At 41.4% G+C, this 23813-nt stretch overlaps 1 protein-coding gene across 1 annotated transcript; it reads left to right on the forward strand.

Moving 5' to 3' along the window:
- Positions 1-4581: 4581 nt before the first annotated feature.
- Positions 4582-13732, forward strand: LOC310962759 (uncharacterized protein). Its single transcript, XM_083935322.1, has 2 exons — positions 4582-4655; positions 8184-13732. The coding sequence occupies exons 1-2, from the start codon at positions 4595-4597 to the stop codon at positions 9056-9058; spliced, it is 936 nt and encodes a 311-aa protein (XP_083791448.1). The 5' UTR covers positions 4582-4594; the 3' UTR covers positions 9059-13732.
- Positions 13733-23813: the final 10081 nt, after the last annotated feature.

The following is a 23813-nucleotide window of genomic DNA, read 5'->3' on the forward strand; positions in this document are numbered from 1 at the left end:
GATAGGGAGAGGAGTACTAGCTGTGTCTGGAGTCGTACAAGCCTAGGTTGGCTAAGCATAACACCCCCCACTTCTAAAAGTAGGGCTACACCCTTGCATGATACCTAAAGTCACTGCGCTCATGAAATGAAAAAATATATAGTTATCTCAAAAGAACTCAACAATGCAACATGCTCTTTTAGATACTGATGAACCTGCGTATATGCTGTATATTGTATATGCATTTTCATTTCCCTTAACATGCAAAAAACATTAGTTCTTACTAGTCGGCTGTGACAACTGTGTCCAGTTCAGCTTTGATTTTTCATCAACTCATTTCATTAGACAGAAGTTTGTTTTATTTATAGAAAAGAAGCAGTGTAATGTCTTAAAAGAGTGTTATGCAGCTTTTAAAGTGCTATTGGCGGTCTGTTCTTTTTGGAATGAATGAAAATGTAAAAAAAATATTAAAAACTGCTCCTATGAAAAGGCTATAATATTTTAACTTACTTATATTGACCCTAAAAACAATTTAGTACAGGTAAGGTTTTGCCCACTCAAGTGATACCGATATCTGGTCTGGCCCAAGGACTATATAAAAGGACGTAGCCACAGAAATTTGTGTGGCACATTTTTGACAGCTATGTAATAGTGATATGCACAGATGATATGGAAGATTGTTTGACGGGAATCCTATTAGTTATCATGGAAAAACATTCAATCATTTTATGTGCCATTACTTTTCCTTTCCCTGTCTCGAGTTTCACACAATATTATTCTAATATTGTCCTATTATTAAGAGTAAATAAAATGTAATTTTTAATTAAAAATGTAGCCTCGCCTAAATATAACATAGGCCTATTTTTAAATGGACTTGAAGTCTACTTACAGTATATAGCACCTTTCCAGTATTATGACTACCAAAGGTGCTTTTATGTGGCTTTTAGGCTACTTGTAGCCTTTGTTATAGGCTACTTGCCCATCATCTAATCTAAACATTCAAACCACATCTACACAATTACGGGGAGCAATTTGGGGTCCAGTGTCATGACAAAGGACACTTTGACAGTCGGACTGTATGGTCAGGGATCGAATCGGCGATCAAATAGAGGACAACCCACTCTACCTCTGATCTACAGCCGTCCATTTAGACTAGTTATGTTTTGTAATTTGATTATAAGTAATCCATTAAATCATATAAATAAAGCAAAATATCAAATATTACGGAAGCCCTAAACGGTCATACATTACACACATTTTATTTCCTTCATTTTCTCGTGATAACGGGATAATTCATTTGATAGAAAATGAATGAAACGTGATGGACGAGAGATTTCCATCACAGTGAAAAGACTACTCACATCTTGAAGAACACTATAGACAACACAAACAAAAAAAAACTGATAAAGCTGAAGCCTTACTAACGTCTTCTTGGATGACGCACACTAATGTGAACATTGTCTGCAATAAAAAAGTAAAAAACTATTTCAGTCTGTGTCAGGACTTAATTGTACAGATATGTGATTGTGATCGATATGCTCCTACTCCTCTGACATTGACACTGATTCTCAAATTAATTATCTTGTTATTACGAGAAAACGGATCAAAATGATATCGTTATCACAAGAAAAAGGAGGAAATAAAATGTATGTAATGTAGGACCTTTTAGGGCTTCCGTAAAATATAGTCATTTGTAAAAGACCATTTCAATGAAGTTCTTTATGGGGTGCATTGGCAATGGACATGAGGGCAGTCACTGGGGGCGGTGGCTTAGTGCCCCTGAATCTGTATACACCATAAATAAGTTTGACTACAATAGCAGGAACGGAAAAGTCAGAAGGCAAAATCGAAGAAAAAAAAGTTTGCGAGTGCGGTGTCGCCTGATATATGGCCAAATTGTATAAATTTTTTTGCACTGTAGAGTGTTTCATTGTGAATTTGAATTGCTGTTTGGTGAAATTTTGCTAAACTTCCGAAAGTTAGGCTACTGCTCACATGAAAACATGTCAAAGAAAGAGCTAGGGTAAGTCTGCTGTCAGTTAACAACACATAAACTGTACAATACTATTTATATACATATACTGTATATACTTATATACATTTTATCGAAAAGAACTATACAATTAGGCTAATACCAAAATACAGTAGCCTATAATAAAACCCCTTGTAATGTGTTAAACTTAGACTTGGACTTAGACTTAGACTTCTCTTTATTGATCCTTTGGATAACCAATAAACTCTTAGCTAAATAAATACAGAAAGTATAAAAAAAAAAACAATAAACAGTCAAATATATGTGAGGTAGATGTAAGAATACAGGTCGAATCAAATCTGAGGCCATGGCTCTCAGCAAGAAACCGGTGGTTAGCTTCTTCCTCGTAGGGAATGAGTCCTTACCCCAAGTGAAGGAGTTAAAGTACCTCTGGGTCTTGTTCACGAGTTAGAGGACGATGGAGCGTGAGTTTGGCTGGAGAATCCGAGCAGCGGGGGCGGTATTGCAGTTGCTCTATCGCACCGGCAAAGCTCTCGATCTTCGTTCCTACCCTCACCTAGCGGCCAAAATGGGTTTTCTCAGGAGGGTGGCCAGAGTCTCCCTTAGAGATAGGGTGAGATGTTCAGCCATCCGTTAGGAACTCGCAGTAAAGCCGCTGCTCCTTTGCGTTGAAAGGAGCCAGTAGAGGTGGTTCGGGCCTCTAGTAAGGATGCCCCCTGGGCGCCTCCTTAGGGAGATGTTCCAGGCACATCCAGCTGGGAGGAAGCCTCGTGGAAGACCCAGAACTAGGTGGAGTGATTATACCTCCACACAGGCCTGGGAATGCCTCGGGATCCCCCAGTTAGAGCTGGTCAATGTGGCCCGGGAAAGGGAAGTTTGGGGTCCCCTGCTAAAGCTGCTGCCCCCGCGACCCGACCCCGGATAAGCGGTTGAAGATGAGATGAGATGAAGAGATGTCTTTACTAAAATCCAAAAGCAGAATCAATGTTAAAGCCAGAAAACCAACAATCCATGCAAATGTAGCCTACCAAAAACTGGATCTAAAACAAACCAGAAATGGTAATACATGTCTAAAAATGCCTCATTTACACAGAGGCAAACTATGTGGGCAAATTGTTAAACAAACAGGAAAGTATAGCCTACAAGTGATCTATGAGGTTATTGTGGTAGGTGAATAAGGAGGCAAATGGATGATCCACTTGGGAGTGATGCAGAAGGGCAGAGGTGAGGCACATCTGGACAGCAGGGATAGCAGTAATGGAGAAACCAAATGATTCAGAGTAATGGATAGCTGGAAGTAGAATCTGCACTGAGATACACAGAATAAGAGAGGGAGAGATAAAGGGGATCTTAATGGATCTAATATCGTTACAGTTTGTAATGCACGTTAAGAGCTTATTTAAATGCAACTACGGAAAATTCTTGGGTTTCAAATTATTTGGTTTTCTACATATTTTGGTTCAATTATTAAAAAATAACACGTTTAAGTTTTTGCAGTACTTGGAGTAGTATTGGAAGATTGTTGTTTAGCTTATGTCTACCATGAGCATAGGGGGTTGTTTTTCCCACCACTGTGTTTAATCTTAATTAGCAAATGTTGGTATTAACTATTATATTTTATTTTGATAATATATAGTGTTTGATGTGGACAACAACTGTGCAATGTGTTCCATGGCAAAGCCCCCTGGATCTGGGTCACCATTGACAAACTGGGTGAGGTTTTTCTTTGGAATGCAGTGTGGCATATCATGTGTTCCATTGCCTTTAAACACTGACATAGTAGCATTTGAAGTAGTTTTTTTTTAGTTGCGAAATAAATATTAGTCGATATAAAGCAGTTGAAATAGTAAAATATGAGTATTTAGATATACGGACATATTGACAGTAAATTGAATATGTTCATTGTTAACAAAACTATTGTATGAAAACATACTGTGGATGTATAATGTGCAATATTGCATGTTCAGAAAATACTGACAGTTCTGGATTTTTGATCGTAACCTAGAAATAATCTTGTTATTTTATAGATCCAATATGACACATGCAACAGATGGTTCACTGAGAAACATGGTGGACATTGAGGACATGGAACAAGCCAGGGCAGCCAACTAGAATTGCCGCTGCGGTTTAATTTTAATTATTTTTTAACATCATGTAATATTTTACTGTACAGGATATATCCAAAGGCACTTTATTCTGATATTCCACAGTGAAAAGTCACGTGAATGTTATGCAATTAATCTTATTTCCATGTTTATCCTGTATATGAGCCTTGTTGTGTCAGACTTTATTCTGAAAACTAAAACCCGGAAGTCACTCTGAGCAGTTTCATACAATTTACCATAAATATTACAATACAGGCGCACTACAAATATACGGCTTGCTTGACTTCGTAGATGAACGAATGACGGCTTACTTGACCGCAGTAATTAAGGCCAGGAGTATGTCTTCTGACCCCAAGCTGCGCGCGCATATTTCTGTGACGCAACTCTCGCGAGGGTCTGTAAGGAAGTGACGTTTGATATTTGGCGACCCAAACACCGGAGCAGTGAGCGGAGAGAGAAAGGCGTTAGTTGAATCCAAATAACGGCAGAAAAAACGGCGATTGTTTGTTCATCAGAGATGGACCGACACCGTAAACAGCTGGAGGTGGTTTTAAAACCAGAAAAGTTGCTGCGAGGAGGTTTGTTTTCTTTTTACTGCTCTGCTAATGATGCTAAGCTAACGTTAGCTATAGCATCCACCCACATGCAGCCTGTTAGCCGCAGCTAGCTCCTGAAGTTTCTCAGAGCATTTGTATTGATCCTCCAGGATTCATGAAGAGTCTGCAGTAATGATATCAGTCCCTATACATGAAACGAAGGCCGAACAACGTTGTTAGCGAACCCGCAGTCTGTTAAAAAAAACTGTTTTACAATGCTACAAGCATTAGCAGCCGGCTACGTCCATCTTGAGAATGAGAACGTGTCGTCACGACACAGCGCCCCGCTCCCGTTGTTCGCCATCTTGGCAGGGTCCTGTCAAACGCCTTCTTTGTTTTTGTTGGCAGATGCAGAACTCAATGACCTTACACACAATGTTAATGGCTTTAGTTTAACAAGAAAATTTACATGTTGCTCTGTCTTACACTCATGGTTGAAAGTAAGCCGATACTGGCCAGTACGGTTAAGTAAGTTCTTTTCGCACCAGAAATAAAAATTTACTGAAAAAATTGCACTTTCAGCATGACAACACACCGGCTGACGTCAAATTGCCAGAAGCAAGACATTGCATATACGAATGGCGCTCTGAATTGTGTCTGAACCTTCAGTTCGCCTACTGCTTAACCGTCCTGCACAAACATGCAGCTGGTTTCCAACGTGTTTTAGTAAACAGACGTTTGTTAAAAAGTCTGAAACTTTAACACGAGCAGTGTGATTAAAAAGTACTAGAGTCATAAGAACTTCTAGTGAATGCTTGATAAGTAGACTACAACAACTAATGAAGTGTATTTTTGGGCGTGCACACGCTTTACACACTATTGGTCAATATGATACTACCGGCAAGAAATAAAAACTCCTTTCACCTCTGCCCACACTGTTCATGGCCCTAGCCTAACCAGAACTGGTTTGTCCACTTTGAAGTCCACAACAGACTCCCACTGGGCTAAAATCAAATCACAACTTTGACATGTTTTTCAGCTTGTAAAGCTTATTAATGTAGTCAGCTCATTTGAGTCAACGCCGTCTATCTGCTAGCTTCACTAAATATCTCTGCGCAGCCCTGGTTTTAAGTTTCTACTTGTAAGGACCCTTTTCTTTTGTCTTATTCTAAATATCTCTGCTCGGCCCTGGTTTTAAGTTTGTCCCTGTAAGGACCCTTTCTTTTGCCTTAATCTAAATATCTCTGCTCGGCCCTGGTTGTAAGTTTGTCCCTGGAAGGGAAGGACCCTTTACTTTGGCCTTATTCTACTCCATATCTTCACAATTGTCTCGTCATATCTCAGTTTAAACATAGTGATTCCATCTCTGTGTTTCAAGTTGTGGTTCAAACTCCATACTGTAGCACTCTTTGGTGCAGTGTTGCCCTGGCAACCAGTAGCGTGGGATTCCAACATGGCAGATGGGTTCAGGCCCCTCCCAAATTGTCATGTGTCAGCTCATTCTCAATTGAGAGGCAGTCCAAACAAGAGGGAGAGAGACGGCATATTTTTCACTTTTGAACCGGACGTTCCCTTCCTTAATGGCTTAGGACAGGGGAACCAAAATGAACAAAGAGCAGTTAGAGGCAGACAATTTGAAGAAGAAGAAGAAGAATTCCTTTATTCATCCCGCAATGGGGAAATTCAATTTTCACTCAATTTTTTTTCATTTTACTAAAATATTCTTAACTCATTTTGATACAGTGTGTTTGATATTTTTGAGCCCATTGGATTGGTGGTCTTTGTGTGCGATGTAGCCTACAATCTGTACTACGTTGAACAGTTATTACACTAAATATTAAAATAATAATAATTAATACATTTATAATAAGCTTTTCAAAAGAACGTCTGGAACAAGAACAATACAAATATAAATAAAGTGCTAAATAGCAACTGAAACAAGAAGAATTTGTGCAATTTTAACTAAGGAAAGTGCAAAACATGGGCAACGGTGGTCAGTCACTACTTACGGCAGAGCTGACACGTAGCATCACTCCAGGCTATCCTCCTCGGTTTAACAATGATCAACTCATGGGTCCTGTTGGAATTCAACTCTTTCACAGGTGGACTATTTTAAACTCGTTCTCATGCAGGCTGTCAGACTGTTGCCCAGCAGGCTGTTAAACAGAGAGTGAATGACGTTTAGATTATTTTATACTTTTGTATAATATTTACAATTTTTATAGAATCTAACACCGTGTTCTAACAGCATGCAACGCAAACAAGCCTCAGCGATTTCCTATTGGAATGTTCTAACTGGCAGCGAGCGATGCTGGCCAATTTGGTGCTGAGCTTTTTTCAGACGCCCGGTTTCTATTATATTCCTGTCGTGCATGTTGAAAGTGCTGCGATGGACAGAGAACAGCTGATTAATTTGAAATGTTGTGAATTTTGTAAACGAGACGTCCTCATTTCACTTAAGGAGTTTTCTTAACAGAGAAGAATGAAGTGTGACTCCATGTATATTTTTACAACGTGGAGCTTATTTCACTGTACTAAATACATCTGCTGTTGGAGCTCAACAGGTCAGATAATGGGGAAATTACTCTCACTACAGTGTGTGTGAGACTGTCTGTGGCAGGTTTGGGCAGAAGCATAAGGCCGCCGCTGTGAAGTAATGGTGATCGCTCTTTGTTAAACACATTAGTAATCTCTGCTGGTGCAGGGGATATTTACCTGTGTTTCAGGGGCATATTTTACAGCTTGTCCACGACAGTCTGACGTGTTGGGACACGGTGTATAAATATATTTTTGGGAAGACGTTAGTTAAGGCGGCAGGCCTGCGTTGTTAAGGTAACCACCTAAGCTGGCAAGTGCTGCAGGAAAATATAGAATAGAATAGAATGACTTCAATGATCCCAGACTGGGAAATTATTTTGTAACAGCAGTAGTGGGTCAGCAAATAAAAAACTTTGTACATAACATAAATAGAATCCAATATATACATAGCGTGTATATATACAGTGCAGTGTGCTATAAACAATAAACAATAATATATACAACAAAATATGCAAAATATACTATAACAATAATAATATATACAAAACAAAACAAAAAAACAGTAGAGAGAGGGAATGTTAGGATGCAGAGTCTGTATCTGGGCGACAGTGGACTGGATGACGTAACAGGCCAGCGCTGCATCAGCTGAAGGAGGATAATGATGGCAGACGTGAATTCCCGGGGCAAATAACAAGGCCTCATCCCCACAGTCAACAGTTCAATGTCCGGGGTACAGAGACGTCTCCCCACGCGAACATGTCTGGGACCACACCCAATCCCTCCTTTTTTCTTTCCGCTGCTTGTCACGTCCCTGTGGGGTCAGGATAGGGCATTAATCGTCTGGAGTAAAATCCTCCTGACGAAAAGCCGAGAGACGTCAAGATGGAGACAAACACTGTCCACAGACAATGTTTTTTAGAAGGGTTTCAATGTTTCCCCATGGGACGCAATATAGTTTCTTTTTCTAATTAGCAAAGTATTGTTAAGATTCCATTAATGCCTTCATTTATGGCTGTTTGTTTGTGTTTTCAGCTTTACCTTCAGATGTCCAGAAAGTGATTGTTGGTGAAGAACATCAGCAGGAGTGGCGCTCCAGTGTGGACCAGGAGGACCCAGAGCCCCCATACATTAAAGGGGAACAGGAGGAACTCTGGATCAGTCCGGAGGAAGAGCAGCTCCTAAGGCTGGGGGAGGCTGATATTGATTTTCCATTCACTCCTGTCCATGTGAAGAATGAAGATAATGAAGAGAAACCTCAGTCCTCACAGCTTCATCAAAGACAAACTCAACAGATAAAAACAGAATCTGATGGAGAGGACTTTGGAGGGCCAGAACCAGCCAGGAACTCAGATCTGGATACACATTTACAACAAGATACTGATGAAAAGACTGGAGACTCTTCTGAACCGGATACTGATGACAGTGATGATTGGAAGGAGACAAAAGAACACCACTCAGGTTTAAACTCTCTGAATAAAGAAGTTCCTGTCAGTGATTCAAGATGTAGAGCTGTGGAGAAAAAATTTAGCTGCTCTGAGTGTGGGAAAAGATTTGGCCGCAAGGGACACCTAAAGACACACATGATGATTCATACGGGAGAGAAACCTTTCAGTTGCTCAGAGTGTGGGAAAAGTTTCACTGATGGCAGAAACATGAAGAAACACCTCATAACTCATACAGGAGAAAAACCATTTAGCTGCTCTGAGTGTGGGAAAAGTTTTGGCCAGAAGGCATCCTTAAAGATCCACTCGAGAACTCATACAGGAGAAAAACCATTCAGCTGTTCCCAGTGTGGGAGAAGATTTGGCCGCAATGGATGTCTGAAGAAACACATGAGAATTCACCCAGGAGTAACCCTTCAGCTGTATGTGTTCATGACTAAATGTTCAGCTGTCCTCATGAGCTGAAAAGACAAAGGTGTTGGTCGTCAGTCCTCTCAGCTCGTTCAATTGAGGAGAAGAGAGGCAAATCCTCCAACCAGCAGCCCAACTGAACAGATGGAAACAGAAGCCAAAAGCAATATCAGTCAAAACCAACTGGACTTGGTTATTTGTCTAGGAAGATGTTTCACCTCTCATTCAAGAGGCTTCATCAGTTCATGTATGCATCTGACCAGGCTGAGACTGGTCCAACTAGCTGGTGTGGAGATCCCTGTATTTAACCTTTAACAAGGCCGATGATGTCACTGGAACCCTTTGTGCTTCAAGTGCCAACGGCCTTTGTTAGAGTGACAGTTGTAGGTGGGAAGTAGGTTTTTCCTTTGTTAGTGCTCTATTGAGTCATAACGGCAGTCACAGTCACTGGAGGCCATTTTTGAACAGTTGTTCTTTGAGGTTAGATTGAAAGGGCAGCATTGTAAATTGGAGATACGTGGTGTCTCAGACCACCTCCTCTGTTTAGCGATGGTTTCTCTGCTTTTGCATAGATGGCTTCTTTTACTACTTTTTCAAACCATGTCCAGTATTTGGACAACCTCTGTCCAGTATTTGGACATTGCTGTCCACTTACATCTCAAGGAGAAAGCCCACTCCTTTGAGGACAACAGAGTCCAGGCTTGAGGAGTTAGCTCTCCTGTGTTGGGCCATGCGCTGATGCGGTGGTTGTTTTGTTTCTCCAATGTAGAGATCTTTGCATTCCTCGTTGCATTGGACAGCACACAACAGAGTGTGCTACTGGGTTGAAAATCCTCCTGACTTTCTCTGATACCCCAGCCACATACGGGATGACTATGTTTTTTCTCTTGTTTTGTTTCTCTTTCTCAACCACTTTGATTTTCTTTCTGGAAGCAGCTGCTGTTTTCACAAAAGTCCAGCTGGGGTAACCACAAGTTGTGAGGTGCTTGCGTTCTTCCCCTTGGGCCTGTGAGCTGATAACGCCAAGCTTGTGTTCCAGGGTGTGGTGAGAGTCAAACAGTAGCTATGGATCTGTGTGAGGGGGTTTTCTGTATACCCCAATGTGGAGGCTCTTGTCATTCTCCATATGGACATCACAGTATAAAAAAGGCAAACTGTTGTCCTTGACGTCTTGTCTGGTGAACTTGATGTTTCTGTCCACTGAGTTTAATTGTTCGGTAAAAGTTTGCACCTCTTTGGATTTGAGACCCAATAGAGCACTAACAAAGTCAAAACCAACTTCCCACCAGTGACTGTAGCTCCGACGGTCGTTGGCACTTGGAGCACAAAGGTGCTTGTGAAAGGTTAATTACCTGGATCTCCACACCAGCTAGTTGGACCAGTCCCAGTCTGGTCAGATGCGTACATGAACCGATGAAGCCTCTTGGATGAGAGGTGAAACGTCTTCCTAGACAAATAACCAAGTTCAGTTGCTTTTGACTGAAATTGCTTTGGGGATAATGATGACCTGGACAAATGGGAACATTTACAGGCTTTAATTGTGTCGTATCATAACATTATTCCAGGACACTTCTCATATTGAGTACAAGCCGGTTGCCATAATGTTCTTTTCTTGGCGTGCCAGCTGGTGTTTAATCAGCCAATTGCATGATTGGGTCTGTATTAAAGGTCAATCCCCACATGGATAACTATATCTATTCAATTCAATTTTATTATAGTGTCAAATCATAACAAAAGTTATCTCAGGACACTTTACAGAGTAGGTAAAGACCACACTCTGACTTATTTATGATTTACATAGACCCAACAATTCCTCTGTGGCAACGAAAACCTTCCCTATAACAGGCAGGAACGTCGGACAGACCCAGCTCTATGGAGGATGGACATCTGTCTTAACCGGTTGGGGAGGAAGAAAAGACACACAGATGGACAGAGAGAGAGAAAAGACACACAGATGGACAGAGAGAGACAGACACACTTCTAAAGATGGAAGAAACCAAAGCGTAACAGTAACTATAATAATATCTTTAGTAATGTGAATATGACTTAAATGTTAAGGCAGTTAATACAACAGAATAGTTGTATAGTCGGGTAATACGGTACTATGAGCTCTTTAAGATACGACGGAGTCTGTCCAACAAGAGCTGTGTAGGTAAGAAGAAGGATTTTAAATTCTTATCTAGATTTTACAGGTAGCCAGTGCAAAGAAGCTAATACAGGAGAAATATGTTCTCTTCGGTTTGTTTTAGTGAGTACACGAGCTGCAGCATTTTGGACCAACTGGAGACTCTTAACAGACTTATTGGAGGAGCCTGATAATTAGGAGTTGCAGTAGTCCAGCCTAGAAGTAACAAATGCATGGACTAGTTTTACTGCATCTTTCTGAGACACAATGTTCCTAATTTTTGCAATATGACGCAGGTGAAAATATGCAGTCCTTGTTGTTAGTTTTATGTGAGAATCGAAGGACATATCCTGATCAAAAATAACACCCAGATTCCTTACTGTGGTGCTGGAGGACAACACTACATCATCCAGAGTAACAATGTCTTTAGCTATTGAGTTTCGGAGTTTAACATCAGAAAATTACAAGTCATCCAGCTTTTTATTTCCTTAATGCACATTTGAAGTTTAGCTAACTGATCGGTTTCTTCTGGTTTGATCCACAAATATAATTGTGTATCATCAGCATAACAATGAAAGTTTATGGAGTGCTTCCTTATAATATTTCCTAAGGGAAGCATATATAAGGTGAATAGAATCAGTCCAAGGACAGAACCCTGTGGGACTCTGTGACTGACTTTAGTGTGCATGGAGGATTTGTCATTAACATGTACAAGCTGAGATCTATCTGATAAATAAGACTTGAACCAGCTCAGTGTGGTTCCTTTAATGCCAATTATATGCTCCAGTCTCTGTAGCAGGCTGTCATGGTCAATAGTGTCGAAGGCAGCACTGAGATCTAGTAAAACAAGTACAGAGACAAGTCCTTTGTCTGAAGCTATAAGAAGGTCGTTATTCATTTTTTACCAGTGCTGTCTCAGTGCTATGATTCGCTCTAAATCCTGACTGGAAGTTCTCAAATAACTCATTATTACGTAAAAAGTCACACAGCTGATTGGCAACTAATTTCTCAAGGATCTTAGAGAGAAAAGGAAGGTTAGGTATAGGTCCATAGTTGGCTAGTACCTCGGGATCAAGACTGGGCTTTTTATGGAGAGGGTTAATTACAGCTACTTTAAAAGACTGTGGTACATAACCTGCTGATAAAGACATGTTAATCATATCTAATACAGGAGTGCTAACTAAAGGTAACACTTCTTTAAGTAACCTAGTTGGAATAGGGTCTAGGAGACAAGTAGAAGGTTTTGATGCTGAAATAGTAGAGGTTAATTTGTTATGGTCAACTGTAGAAAAGTTGTCCAAGAATATATCAGGTCGTACAGTTGTTTCCAAGGTTCCGGGGTTTGAAGAAAAATTGGTGCCAAGCGAGTTGATTTAGTCTCTAATAGTTATAATTTTATCATTAAAGAAGGTCATGAAGTCGTTAAAACTGAGGGTTATAGGAATACATGGCTCAATAGAGCTGTGGCTCTCTGTCAGCCTGGCTACAGTGCTGAAAATAAATCTAGGATTGTTCTTATTCTCCTCTATTAAAGATGAATAATAGGCTGCTCTTGCATTACGGAGGGCCTTCCTATATGTTTTAAGACTTTCTTGCCAAACTAAGTGAGATTCCTCCAGTTTAGTGGAGCGCTGCTTACTTTCAGACTTTCGCGATATTTGATTTAATTCAAGGGTTTGTGAGTTATACCTAGGAGCTAACTTCCTCTGTTTCAATATCTTCTTTTATAAAGGAGCAACAGAGTGGAGTGTTGTTCGTAGTGAGCCTGCAACACTCAACAAGGTGATCAATTTCAGAGAAACTAAAGTTAGTGCAGGAATCTTGAATATTAGAATAAGGCATTAAAGTAAATGCAGATGGAATCGCTTCCTTAAATTAAGTTATAGCACTATCAGATAAACATCTACTGTAGAAACTTTTGCCCAGAGGTGAGTAGTCCTGTAATATGAATTCAAGTTATTAAATAATGGTCTGATAAAATAGGATTCTGTGGAAAGACTATTAAGTCATTAATTTCCACACCATAAGCCAAAACCAGGTCCAGGGTGTGATTAAAACAAAGAGTAGGTTGTTTTAATCTACTCTACAATCAATTTAACAAACGATCAATCTCCAACACTATCGGAGTTTTCTGAGAATTTTAAACACACAACCATGTAGAGACAGAATTTAAATGCTGTCTTACAAATAAGATAAATGACATAAGGTTGTTTAGTTTTTTCACTGAAAGGACAAGTCAGAGCTGGGTGCTGTTGCACGAAACCTAGATAAGGGATTAAGCCAGGATATTCTGGTTATCCTGACTTACTTTATCAATGATCCTGGTGCACAAAAAAACAGGCACCTAAATCACCATGGAGATTAATTCTGTGCTGTTAGCCAGGCTTGATAAACCTGCTGCTATATCTGTTAAGTCAGCTGTCACTGTGATCACAAATCAAACATGTTTTACAACTATTCCATGATCAAAGTCTGCTTTATTGTCAATTCTTCACATGAACAAGACATACAAGGAATCAAAATTTTGTTTCTCCCTATCCCATGCGTACACTAGACAAGACAGACAAGACACAATTATTAGAGTGGCAAGACATAATGGTAAGTGACACAACATAAATTATCTAACTGCTATAGTAACAATAAAACAATACAATAGTAATAAAAAAAATTGAATTAGCCTAATTCCATTTTTATTAGCCATGAAAGTAGCAGGGATACATTTTGTGTGTGTATATGTATATATATATATATTTATATTTATATATATATATATATATATATATATATTTGGCCACCTGATTATTCCCGCAGGGTATGTGATCACTGGCAGGGCGTATCTGCACGCACTGTTAGTGCCAGACAAGACTGTCAGTTTTGTCAGTTTTTGTCACATCTTCTCATGTGTGAGAAAAAGAAAGAAATTTGCAGACGAGTCTGGGGATGACAGCAAAGTAACATTTACTGATAGTAGTCAGAGATTTGAGGTTGAAACATATTATTTCATCATTAACAAACTTTGTTGGTGCCTATCCAAGCGTGTGTGTGTGTGTGTGTGTGTGTGTGTGTGTGTGTGTGTGTGTGTGTGTGTGTGTGTGTGTGTGTGTGTGTGTGTGTGTGTGTGTGTGTGTGTGTGTGTGTGTGTGTGTGTGTGTGTGTGTGTGTGTGTGTGTGTGTGTGTGTGTGTGTGTGTGTGTGTGTGTGTGTGTGTGAGACCTCTTTGGAGTTTTATTTGAGGGGAACTGCAGTGATTGTGTGTGTGAAAGAGCTGCTAAGCTGTGCTCCACTTATCTAACAGATGTGGATGGTTCCTTGTCAGACGAATTTATTCAGTTCAAGCACTTTGTGCTGAATGAGACTTCCCCTGTACAGCTGCTGCTAGCTCTTGAGAGACATGGATTTAAGACAACGTTTCCAAGTGTTTATGTTGCATTAAGACTTTCCGTCTCGTGTTGTGGTGAGAGGTAGTTTTCTGTTTTGAAATGAGATAAAAATTAGCTAAGGACAACAAAGTCACAAGCACGGTTCTCTGCACTCTCTCTCTTGGCCATTGAACATAAACTTGTTAGTGCCCTTGAGTTTGAAGATATTGTACACCATTTTGCACATTCAAAGTCCAGAAAATTGCCAGTGTAACATGTGGTTGCCAAATTAAATCCAGCATTTCAAATTTTAACATGCTCTTCCCCATTATTTAGGACTAATATTGTGTTTTTGCCAGATTATATAGCATTTATTTTTGTCTAATTGTCTAATTGAGATAAACTGATGGATTTCCAAATGTTTATCTTGCACTAAAATGTTTAAACCATTGCCTGTCTTGTTAAACTCTGTTGTGGCAGGTTGTTTCCTTTTTAAAACAAGTTAAAAATGGGTTTAGGAGCAGATGATACTGCATTTTATTTATTTTGTCCTTGTGGTGGCTCCATGAACATGCTGTAAATTGTTTACTGTTGTTGAGAGAAAACAGCAGATTTCAAAATGTTTATATTGCGCTATAACTTCATTGTCCTGTGGAATTCCATAAGTCCAAATCCAATTCTAAGGTGACAGGGTGATTTCTGTTTAAAATGAGCTAAGGACCAAAATGCTACTTGCTACTAGGAGATTATGGATTTTTGTTTGTGTCTTGTCTGTGGACTTCCTATCAATTCAATACATGTGTGTTGGGAGTAGGTGTTGTTAAATAAATATTGAATGCTTTGAAAGTGGTTGCTTATTTATTTTTTTGTGAAAATGGAGACACTTCCTTCCCTCTCTATGTAGTGGGTCAATTTTGCAATCTTTTGCAAAATTTTGGAATCACAGGAGGAAATAGTGAGAGCAATCCGTGGCGTCAGTCATCGTCTAGATCAAATTGTCAATGCACTGGGAGATATTTGTCACGCAATAAATGCACTTAAAAGGTAAATTGTTTCCTTGCCTCTTTACATCGTTGAAATCAGATGCTGCCGGGTCCGGCATCCGGTTCCTCTGGTGGGGGGGATGTGCTCTGGCAGTGGTATGCCATGGCGGTGTGCCAAGTTGTGCAGGACACCACAGGCCAGCACGATGCTTCTCAGATTTGTACAGCGGCATCTCGCCCGACCTGTCTAGACAGCGCCAGCGCCCCTTCAATAGGCCAATGGCGGTCGTTGTACCTCCCCTCTTGGTCGGTGCCGGGGTTAGTGAGAGGGGTCAACAGCCACTTCCTCAGGGGGTAACCACTGTACCCTGGAGTCAAATAAGGAAAGAATACAACATGTGAAATAGATTTAATTTCCTTTGTTCATGCACCACTTGATTCAATTGCTTACTTTTCTAAAGATATATATATATATATATATATATATATGATCTGTTTGTTTTCCCATGAACAGTAGTGTGATTATATATATATATAATCACACTACTGGTATATATATATATAATCACACTACTGTTCATGGGAAAACAAACAGATCACACTTATATTAATGACTGCAGGGGTGAGCCGTGGCTACCGCAGTGTGACATTTCCAACTTTACGCACGGGTTTATTGAGACAACGTTACTGAACACAAGGAAACAAAAAAAGGTTTACTAGATAGCTCGGCCACTCTATTTTCACCAGGGAAAAAACAAATACAAATATTTGAATGTATGCGCCCAAACGGGCATTGTGCTGGTTTAAATTCGGGGCGCAATTAAACGGTTAAAACATTTACTCACTGAGAAGCCACCAATTGCGCACCGTGCCAGCCTCCAACCTGTTACCAACCATGCTATTGGTTAGAATGAACGAGGCATGCGTTGAACCAGGCCACCTTGCCACGATGTTGGTGAGCTGCATTTGCGCATCACATATTATTTGAACATTTATTGAATGAAAATGTTTCCTGTTCACAAAAACAAATTCATCCTGTGATGGCGCTTTTATAGCAACATGTGTGCAGTCAATAGCTCCGATTCCATTAGGGAAACCGGCTCTTGCTGAAAATTGCGCTTTAATGTTGGCCTGTTCAACAGCATTGTATGGGAATTTGATGTACCTGGATGACATTCTTATGATCCCGTCCCACACAGCTGGCATGGGTGAGCTCAGAGTGGACTGGCACACTCCTGACCGGTCGGCCAGTTCCTTCTGGAAGGCTCCTGTTGCCAGAAACCCCAGAGTGGTCAGCACCTGTTTGGGAACGGACAACCCCTGGCTCCTGGCTGTGTGTCGTTCTAGGGCTGGCCGTAGCTCTGCACACAGCTCCAGTAACACTGGCATCGGCAACCTGAAACAACTCATGAGCCAGTTGTCGTCATTTGCCAGCAGATCTTCCCGTTCTCTAAACACCCTCTCACGTCTGATATAACCATTTGCGATGTCTTCTAACAAGGCCAAGGCTGCCATTGTTAATGCCATTTTTTCGTCACTTTGCGCATGCTTTTATATCCATCCATATGATTGCAAAAATGTGTGTGTTAATTGTCCATTAATGTGTCTCTGATGTGCACATTACACTGAGGATGAATTGTTTTCACATAATTAACAGTTTCCCGGCATCACCTCTAAGTGTCGCCAAAGAAACAATAGCTGTAGAAACGTGCGTACGCCAGCTATGAAACTTGCGTGCACCGCACATTTCCACGGTCATTTCATTTTTGATACATCTGAACGTTGGCGTGGTTTGAAGAGACCAGTGGAAAAAGGAAGCATTTAGATATTTTACCGTAGCAATAGCAATACTACGCTTTAAAATGCCTCATTACAAGTAAAAGCCCTGAATTGAAAATGTTACTGAGTGCTGTACATTATGTACCAAAAGAAGAAAACCTCAATGCAACAAAATGGCCCATGTGAGTCTTAAACTACTGCATATTAAAGAAGCTGATCATGTTGTTCGGTGAAATCTTCCTTTGAAAAGTAAGTGACTCAAATCCATTCAGTGGAGTAAAGAAAACAACATGTGTCTCTTAGCTGTAGTGCTGCAGCGGTCAGCTAATCGTGACTTTTCTTATGTCACATGGATCGTTCTGCCCAATGGCTGTATCTCATCTAAAAAGCACAAAACATTATTAAAATGAGCCTACCATTCCAGTTTCAAGTGCCGCAGTTAAACTACAAACACACCTTTTGGCCGGATCGGATACACACACAAGGCGGTGAGAGAGGGAGAGACACATGCGGCTACCAGCATTTACCTGCAACCATGCTTACGTTAGCTTAAAAATGTATCGACCAAGACCATGCAGACAGAGAGGACACTTACCACCGCAACCCAACGGGACCAGCACACACGAAATAGGGTACGTCAGCTCAGCCATTCTGCAGCAAAACATACATGTGCTATTAGAACAAAAGGGTCAACACCTGGCAACGTGGTAAGGACGAGCAGCGTACAATCCTACCTGCCGAGAGCCAAAACTTCCGGACCGGAAGTGACGCGTCAGACAGGAGCGCAAGAGAAAGCACCGGGAAGAGCTGCCCTATTTATACTCCGTTCCGCATACCATGGGTGGCTACCATTGGCACTCAATTAATGACCAGATATAAAGGCATCCTGCTGCTACATCTGCATCCTCAAGATCCTTTGGTGTCAAGATGCTACTTCTTGATGTAATTGTGGCCTTTACCGTTTTCATTTGAGCAGCCTCCAACGCCTTTCTTTCATGACTGCGCTCCAACAGAACTGTTTTCAGCCTGAGACGATCAGCAGTTTTAAGTCTCCTTCTTGACCTCTGGATTATTAGCATCCAGTCTGATATCACTGTCAAACCTTGATGGCCAAGATTTCTCAAACTTCTAAGGAAACCTTGGATCCTACAGCCAACTGCTTTTCTTTAGAAAGTCAGACACCTTCGTTCATCTAGATGCAGCATCAGCAGGGTTTTCTTGGGAGCTGATGTGCCTCTATTGGAAAGTGTTTGAAAACCTCTCTTATGGCAGTAATTCTATTTGCCACAAAGGTTTGGAGTCGTTTGTCCTCGTTGTTAATATACTTTAGTACTGAAGTACTATACGTCCAAAACACAGATTCTCCCAATCAAGTTGAAACTCTGACTTTAGCATCACATCCACTCTGGCAGCTAAAGCAGCGGCTGTGAGTTCCAATCGTGGGATGGTAATTTGGCTTTAACTGTCCACTTTGAATGAAATCAGTGACTCAATATCCACCAACCATTGTTTCTACTGGGCCAAGATGTCTGATGGTATGACATCATCCCAGCCAAACTTTCTTCTGCAGAGCTCCTGTTGCATCATCTTTGCAGACAGAGTGACTGGTGCCAAAACACCCAAAGGCTCGTACATCGAACGTCTAATAAACAACATGCCACGTCTGGATAACGATTGCTGTTTCACTTCCATTTTGAATCTAAAGGAGTCTGATTCAACACAACAAAGCAAACCTAAAGCTCTTTCTATTGGAAGATCAAATTTTTATCAAGGTTCAGCTCCTTTAGCTCCTTAGCCTGCTAGTCTTCTGGAATTGATATCTTTAACCATCTGAATGGCCACCATTTCTGAGCTCAAGCTCATCAAACAGTGGTCCACATAAAATCTTTGGTGAACAGCTTCGGCAGAAAAGTTAGATTTTTTGTCAGTAGCATAGCTAGCACAACTAGGCGATGGAACTGCTCCAAATAAATGTACTGTCATCCTGTAGTCCTGGAGTTCCTTACTAACGTCCCCTCAAAGACAGAAAACAAAGAAGGTTTCTGTCTTGTTCCACCACCTTCACTTGATTAAATATAGCCTGTATGTCCCCCATGACTACTACACGCTCCTTCCTAAATCGGGTGAGAACTCCTAAGAGTGAGATGGTGAGGTTCGGTCCTTGCAATAACTGGCTGTTTAATGATGTTCCATTATAGGTAGCTCCACAATAAAACACCACTCGCAGGGAGCCCTTTCTGGGAAAGGAAACACTGTGGTGTGGGACGGTACACACTGGTGTGGGATGTACCACACTTTACCACCACCACACTGCAACTATTCTGGAGGTACTTGCTCTGCATAACCTTTATCAATAACCTTGTTGAGATAGCTGGAGTATTTCTTGAGAAAAGTTGAATTATTCACAAAGCCTGTGAATGTTTTCATTCGTCCAGGTCATCGTTATCCTCAAAGCAATTTCAGTCAAAAGCAACTGGACTGGTTATTTGTACACAAATAACCGGTCCAGTTGCTTTTAACTGAAATTGCTTTGAGAATTATTCACAAACTTCCTCCTTAATCAAAGTATTCTTTGTTTAGCCACTGTAAAGTTATTTGGTAGAAGGAGCTCTGATTTCTTAAGAGGCAGCTTAAGTACCAGTACCCTTCGTCCTCTAATGTTGCAGAAGAGTCCATACGTGTGTATGACCTTGGTGAGATGTTGTTTGTTGCAAATTTCACAGATCAAGCGATGTTCACAATCCTTACTTATGTGTCCCAAACGTTAGCATCTGAAACAAATGCCTTTCTCCTTTAGAAAATTGATCTTGTCTTTGTGCTTCTTATCTTTAAAGTGTTGGCAATTGTATAAAAGAATGTGCTCGTGCACAGCAATGACAGGATATGCTCCTTTTCTTGGGACAATTTGTTATATTATTGTCTTCATCAGGATCCATTTGAGTCACTGTGGTGGCAAAACTGCTTCCTTTCATTCTGCTCTTCGACTGCAGTTTAAACTTCAAGCCAGCAGCCCTCAGTGGTAGGCTAACACCATCAATATCTCCAAAGATTGGGTCTGACAAGATTCTTACATGTCTGTGAAATCAGCTCAGTCATTGAAGGTCTCCCAAATGTCATGAGCTTTCGTTCGCCATCTTTCTCTTGAAGGGCAACTTGGAAATGACAATTTCTAACCAATGTTATTTGGTATATCTGACTCTTGCATAAACTGAAGTTCTTCCATGGTGTTACAACATTCACGCATAAATAATACATCAGCTTAGAGGGCTTTGATATCCTCTGACTTGATTGTTGGCCAAGATAAAGCTTTTTCTGTATAGACAGTAGCGATCTTGTAATCATACCCAAAACGCTTTTTTTTAGAAGACTCTTTGCCAGAACATAGCCACGTTCAGGAGCTATGTGTTGACAGCTATGAACCAATTCCTTTGGCTGTCCTCTGGTAAACTGTTCCAAATAGTATAAGCAGTCTGCGCCACTAGCTTTACTCTCAACTCCTTGTTCAAATGACAATGAAAGTCTTATATTCCATCGGATCTCCTTCAAATATGGGAATGTCTCTGGCTGGCAAAGATAACAAGGTGGTTATCAAGTGCTGCTGTTATTTCACTTCGCCTCTGCATAATAGCTGTTAAGAATGATTTTGATTGAGATGAGCTGGCAGAGTAATATTTACGCCGCTTCAGGGCTTCAGTCAGGAAGGACAGAGTCACCAGTGAGAGTTGACTGATTTTACTCATTTAATCGGACTGTATTACATTGAACACAAGTTGTAGTGTACAATGGTGGAAGTTTTGTGTAATTAAATAAAGAAAAGGAAAAGTGGTACATGACTCACCACATGCTAATAAAATACACATGCAGGTATTAATAAACTAAACAAGCAAACATAGTTGCTAGTATTACCACATGAACACAGTTAGTTACTAGCTAGTTACACACAGTATACATTACCCTCATAAACATCATGCTGATTCAATTAGCTTATCACAGTTAACACACACAACAACATAACAAACCAATAAGTCAGTTTTAACATACAGCTATCCAAGCTAGTGCATATTAAGAGATAAACATCGGATTAATAACTCACATCGTCAATGACTTCCAACATCACCGGAGAATGAACGGAACTGGTGGTGCGGACATTTATGCTAGTTACGTAACTATGTACTACGTTAAGCAAATAACTGATGTAACACAGATACTAACACTAAATAAACAGGCGGTACTTAGAGAATTCACAACAATAGCCACAACATCTCCTGATGTTATTTGTCCATATTGATGATGTTTTATTTACTGCATGTTACCTTGATTTTCTACAGTAATTATTGGGCCAGGTTGCAAAACTTGTGCTTGTTCTTTATCCTGTTGTTTCTTTGCCTCCAGTTTTGATGAAACCTGCATTTCCCTTTGCTTTGGTTTATAATCATTTGCAGGCTGGCTCATACTCAGTTGCCATAGGGTTAAGAGTGTTGTTTCCCTTTCCAAATAAGAGTTCATGCCATTTGGTGACGCATGAGAGGAATGTTGTATGTATGAGTATGAAGTCGTAGCCTTGATAGAATACATGCTAGTTATACATTATATAGCATGCTCAGAAGATAACAACACAAGCATCAGGGCATGGAGAGCAGGCAGGAGGAAACAATCAGGCTCTGAAAACTGTTCTAAATCATGCAGCATGAATGCATTGGTGTGCTTCAAGGGCCCTTCTCACCAAAAAAGATTTCAGTCGTAGAGGATAAAGCTGACCTTTCACTGATATCATCTCATCTCATCTTCTCATCTCATCTTCATCTGCTTATCCGGGGTCGGGTCGCGGGGGCCGCAGGTTTAGCAGGGGACCCCAAACTCCCCTTTCCCAGGCGACATTAACCAGCTCTAACTGGGGGGTCCCGAGGCGTTCCCAGGCCAGTGGGGACATATAATCTCTCCATCTAGTCCCAGGTCTTCCCCGAGGCCCCCAGGGGGTCTAGGGAGGCGCCCAGGGGGCATCCTTACTAGATGCCCAAACCACCTCAACTGGCTCCTTTCAACGCAAAGGAGCAGTGGCTCTACTCCGAGTTCTTCACAAATGGCTGAACTTCTCACCCTATCTCTAAGGGAGACTCCAGCCACCGTCTTGAGAAAACCCATTTCGGCTGCTTGTACCTGCGACCTCTTTCTTCGGTCATGACCCAGCTTTCATGACCATAGGTAAGGGTAGGAACGAAGATTGACCGGTAGATCGAGAGCTTTGCATTCCGGCACAGCTCTCTTTTCCTCACAACGGTGCAGTAGAGCGACTGCAACACCGCCCCCGCTGCTCTGATTCTCCGGCCAAACTCACGCTCTATCGTCCCCTCACTCGGGATCAAGATCCAGAGGTACTTGAACTCCTTCACTTGGGGTAAGGACTCATTCCCTACCTGGAGTAAGCAATCCACCGGTTTCCTGCTGAGAGCCATGGCCTCAGATTTAGAGGTGCTGATCCTCATCCCAGCCGTTTCACACTCGGCTGCGAACCGATCCAGTGAGTGCTGAAGGTCACTGACCGACGATGCCATCAGGACCACATCGTCTGCAAAAAGCAGTGACAAGTTCCTCAGCCCACCGAACTGCAACCCCTCCCCACGACGACTACGCCTCGATATCCTGTCAATGAAAATCACGAACATCATTGGTGACAAAGCGCACCCCTGGTGGAGGCCAACCCCCACCGGGAACGAATCCGACTTAATGCCGAGGATCCGACACAGCTCTCGCTTTGGGTGTACACAGATTGAATGGCCCACAGAAGTGACCCCCTCACCCCATACTCCTGCAGCACCTGCCACAGTATCTCCCAAGAGACCCGGTCATATGCCTTCTCCAGATCCACAAAACACATGTAGACTAGATGGGCATACTCCCAGGCCCCCTCCAGGATACTTGGAGAATGAGCTGGTCCGTTGAGGTCCATTAGTCGGATTAAGGAGTTCCTCAAAGTGCTCCTTCCACCGCCCGACTACCTCATCAGCTGAGGTCACCAGCGTCCCATCCTTACTGTAAAAAGCTTGGATGGTTCCCCATTTCCCCTTCCTGAGATGGCGAATGGTTTTCCGGAAGCAGTCAGAAACACACCGGCTCTGGGAGTCAAGTGCAGGCAGCCTAACCTGACTATCACCAGATGAAATTCGTTCCGCCTTGCATCTGCCTTGACTCCGCCTAACCCCACTTAACCATCTGAGATCGCTCCATAGGAAAGTGACTTCAGGTGGTCGTACCGCCAGGCGGGGTTTTTATAGATGTGACGTAGCAGAGAAGCGACTGTTGTGATTCAGACAACAGTGGCTGCTCGCATCAAGGAAGCAAGTTTCAACATCGATGCTGCTATTTTATCCGTGCTGTCCAATCTAGCGAATATTTCTTCTTCAAAAGAACACCAGTGAACGGCTCTGAAGGCTTTTGTTGGCGGAAACTATGTTTTCGCCCTTCTCCCGAAGGAATTTAGCTTTTCCCTGCGTCACTGTCATAAGAGCCACAGGTTGGTTTTGATGTGAGTGGTTGAAGTAGCACAGGTGGTTTATCCAATCATA

The sequence above is a fragment of the Echiichthys vipera genome (assembly GCF_963691815.1).
Source record: "Echiichthys vipera genome assembly, chromosome: 20".
In the NCBI taxonomy this organism is placed as follows: Eukaryota; Metazoa; Chordata; class Actinopteri; order Perciformes; family Trachinidae; genus Echiichthys; species Echiichthys vipera.

Bases quoted from the DNA above. Each gene is read 5' to 3' on its own strand.
- LOC310962759 (XM_083935322.1), top strand. From the start codon at position 4,595: ATGGACCGACACCGTAAACAGCTGGAGGTGGTTTTAAAACCAGAAAAG. The intron at 4,656-8,183 runs GTTTGTTTTCTT...TTGTGTTTTCAG, and splicing joins AGAAAAGTTGCTGCGAGGAG to CTTTACCTTCAGATGTCCAG.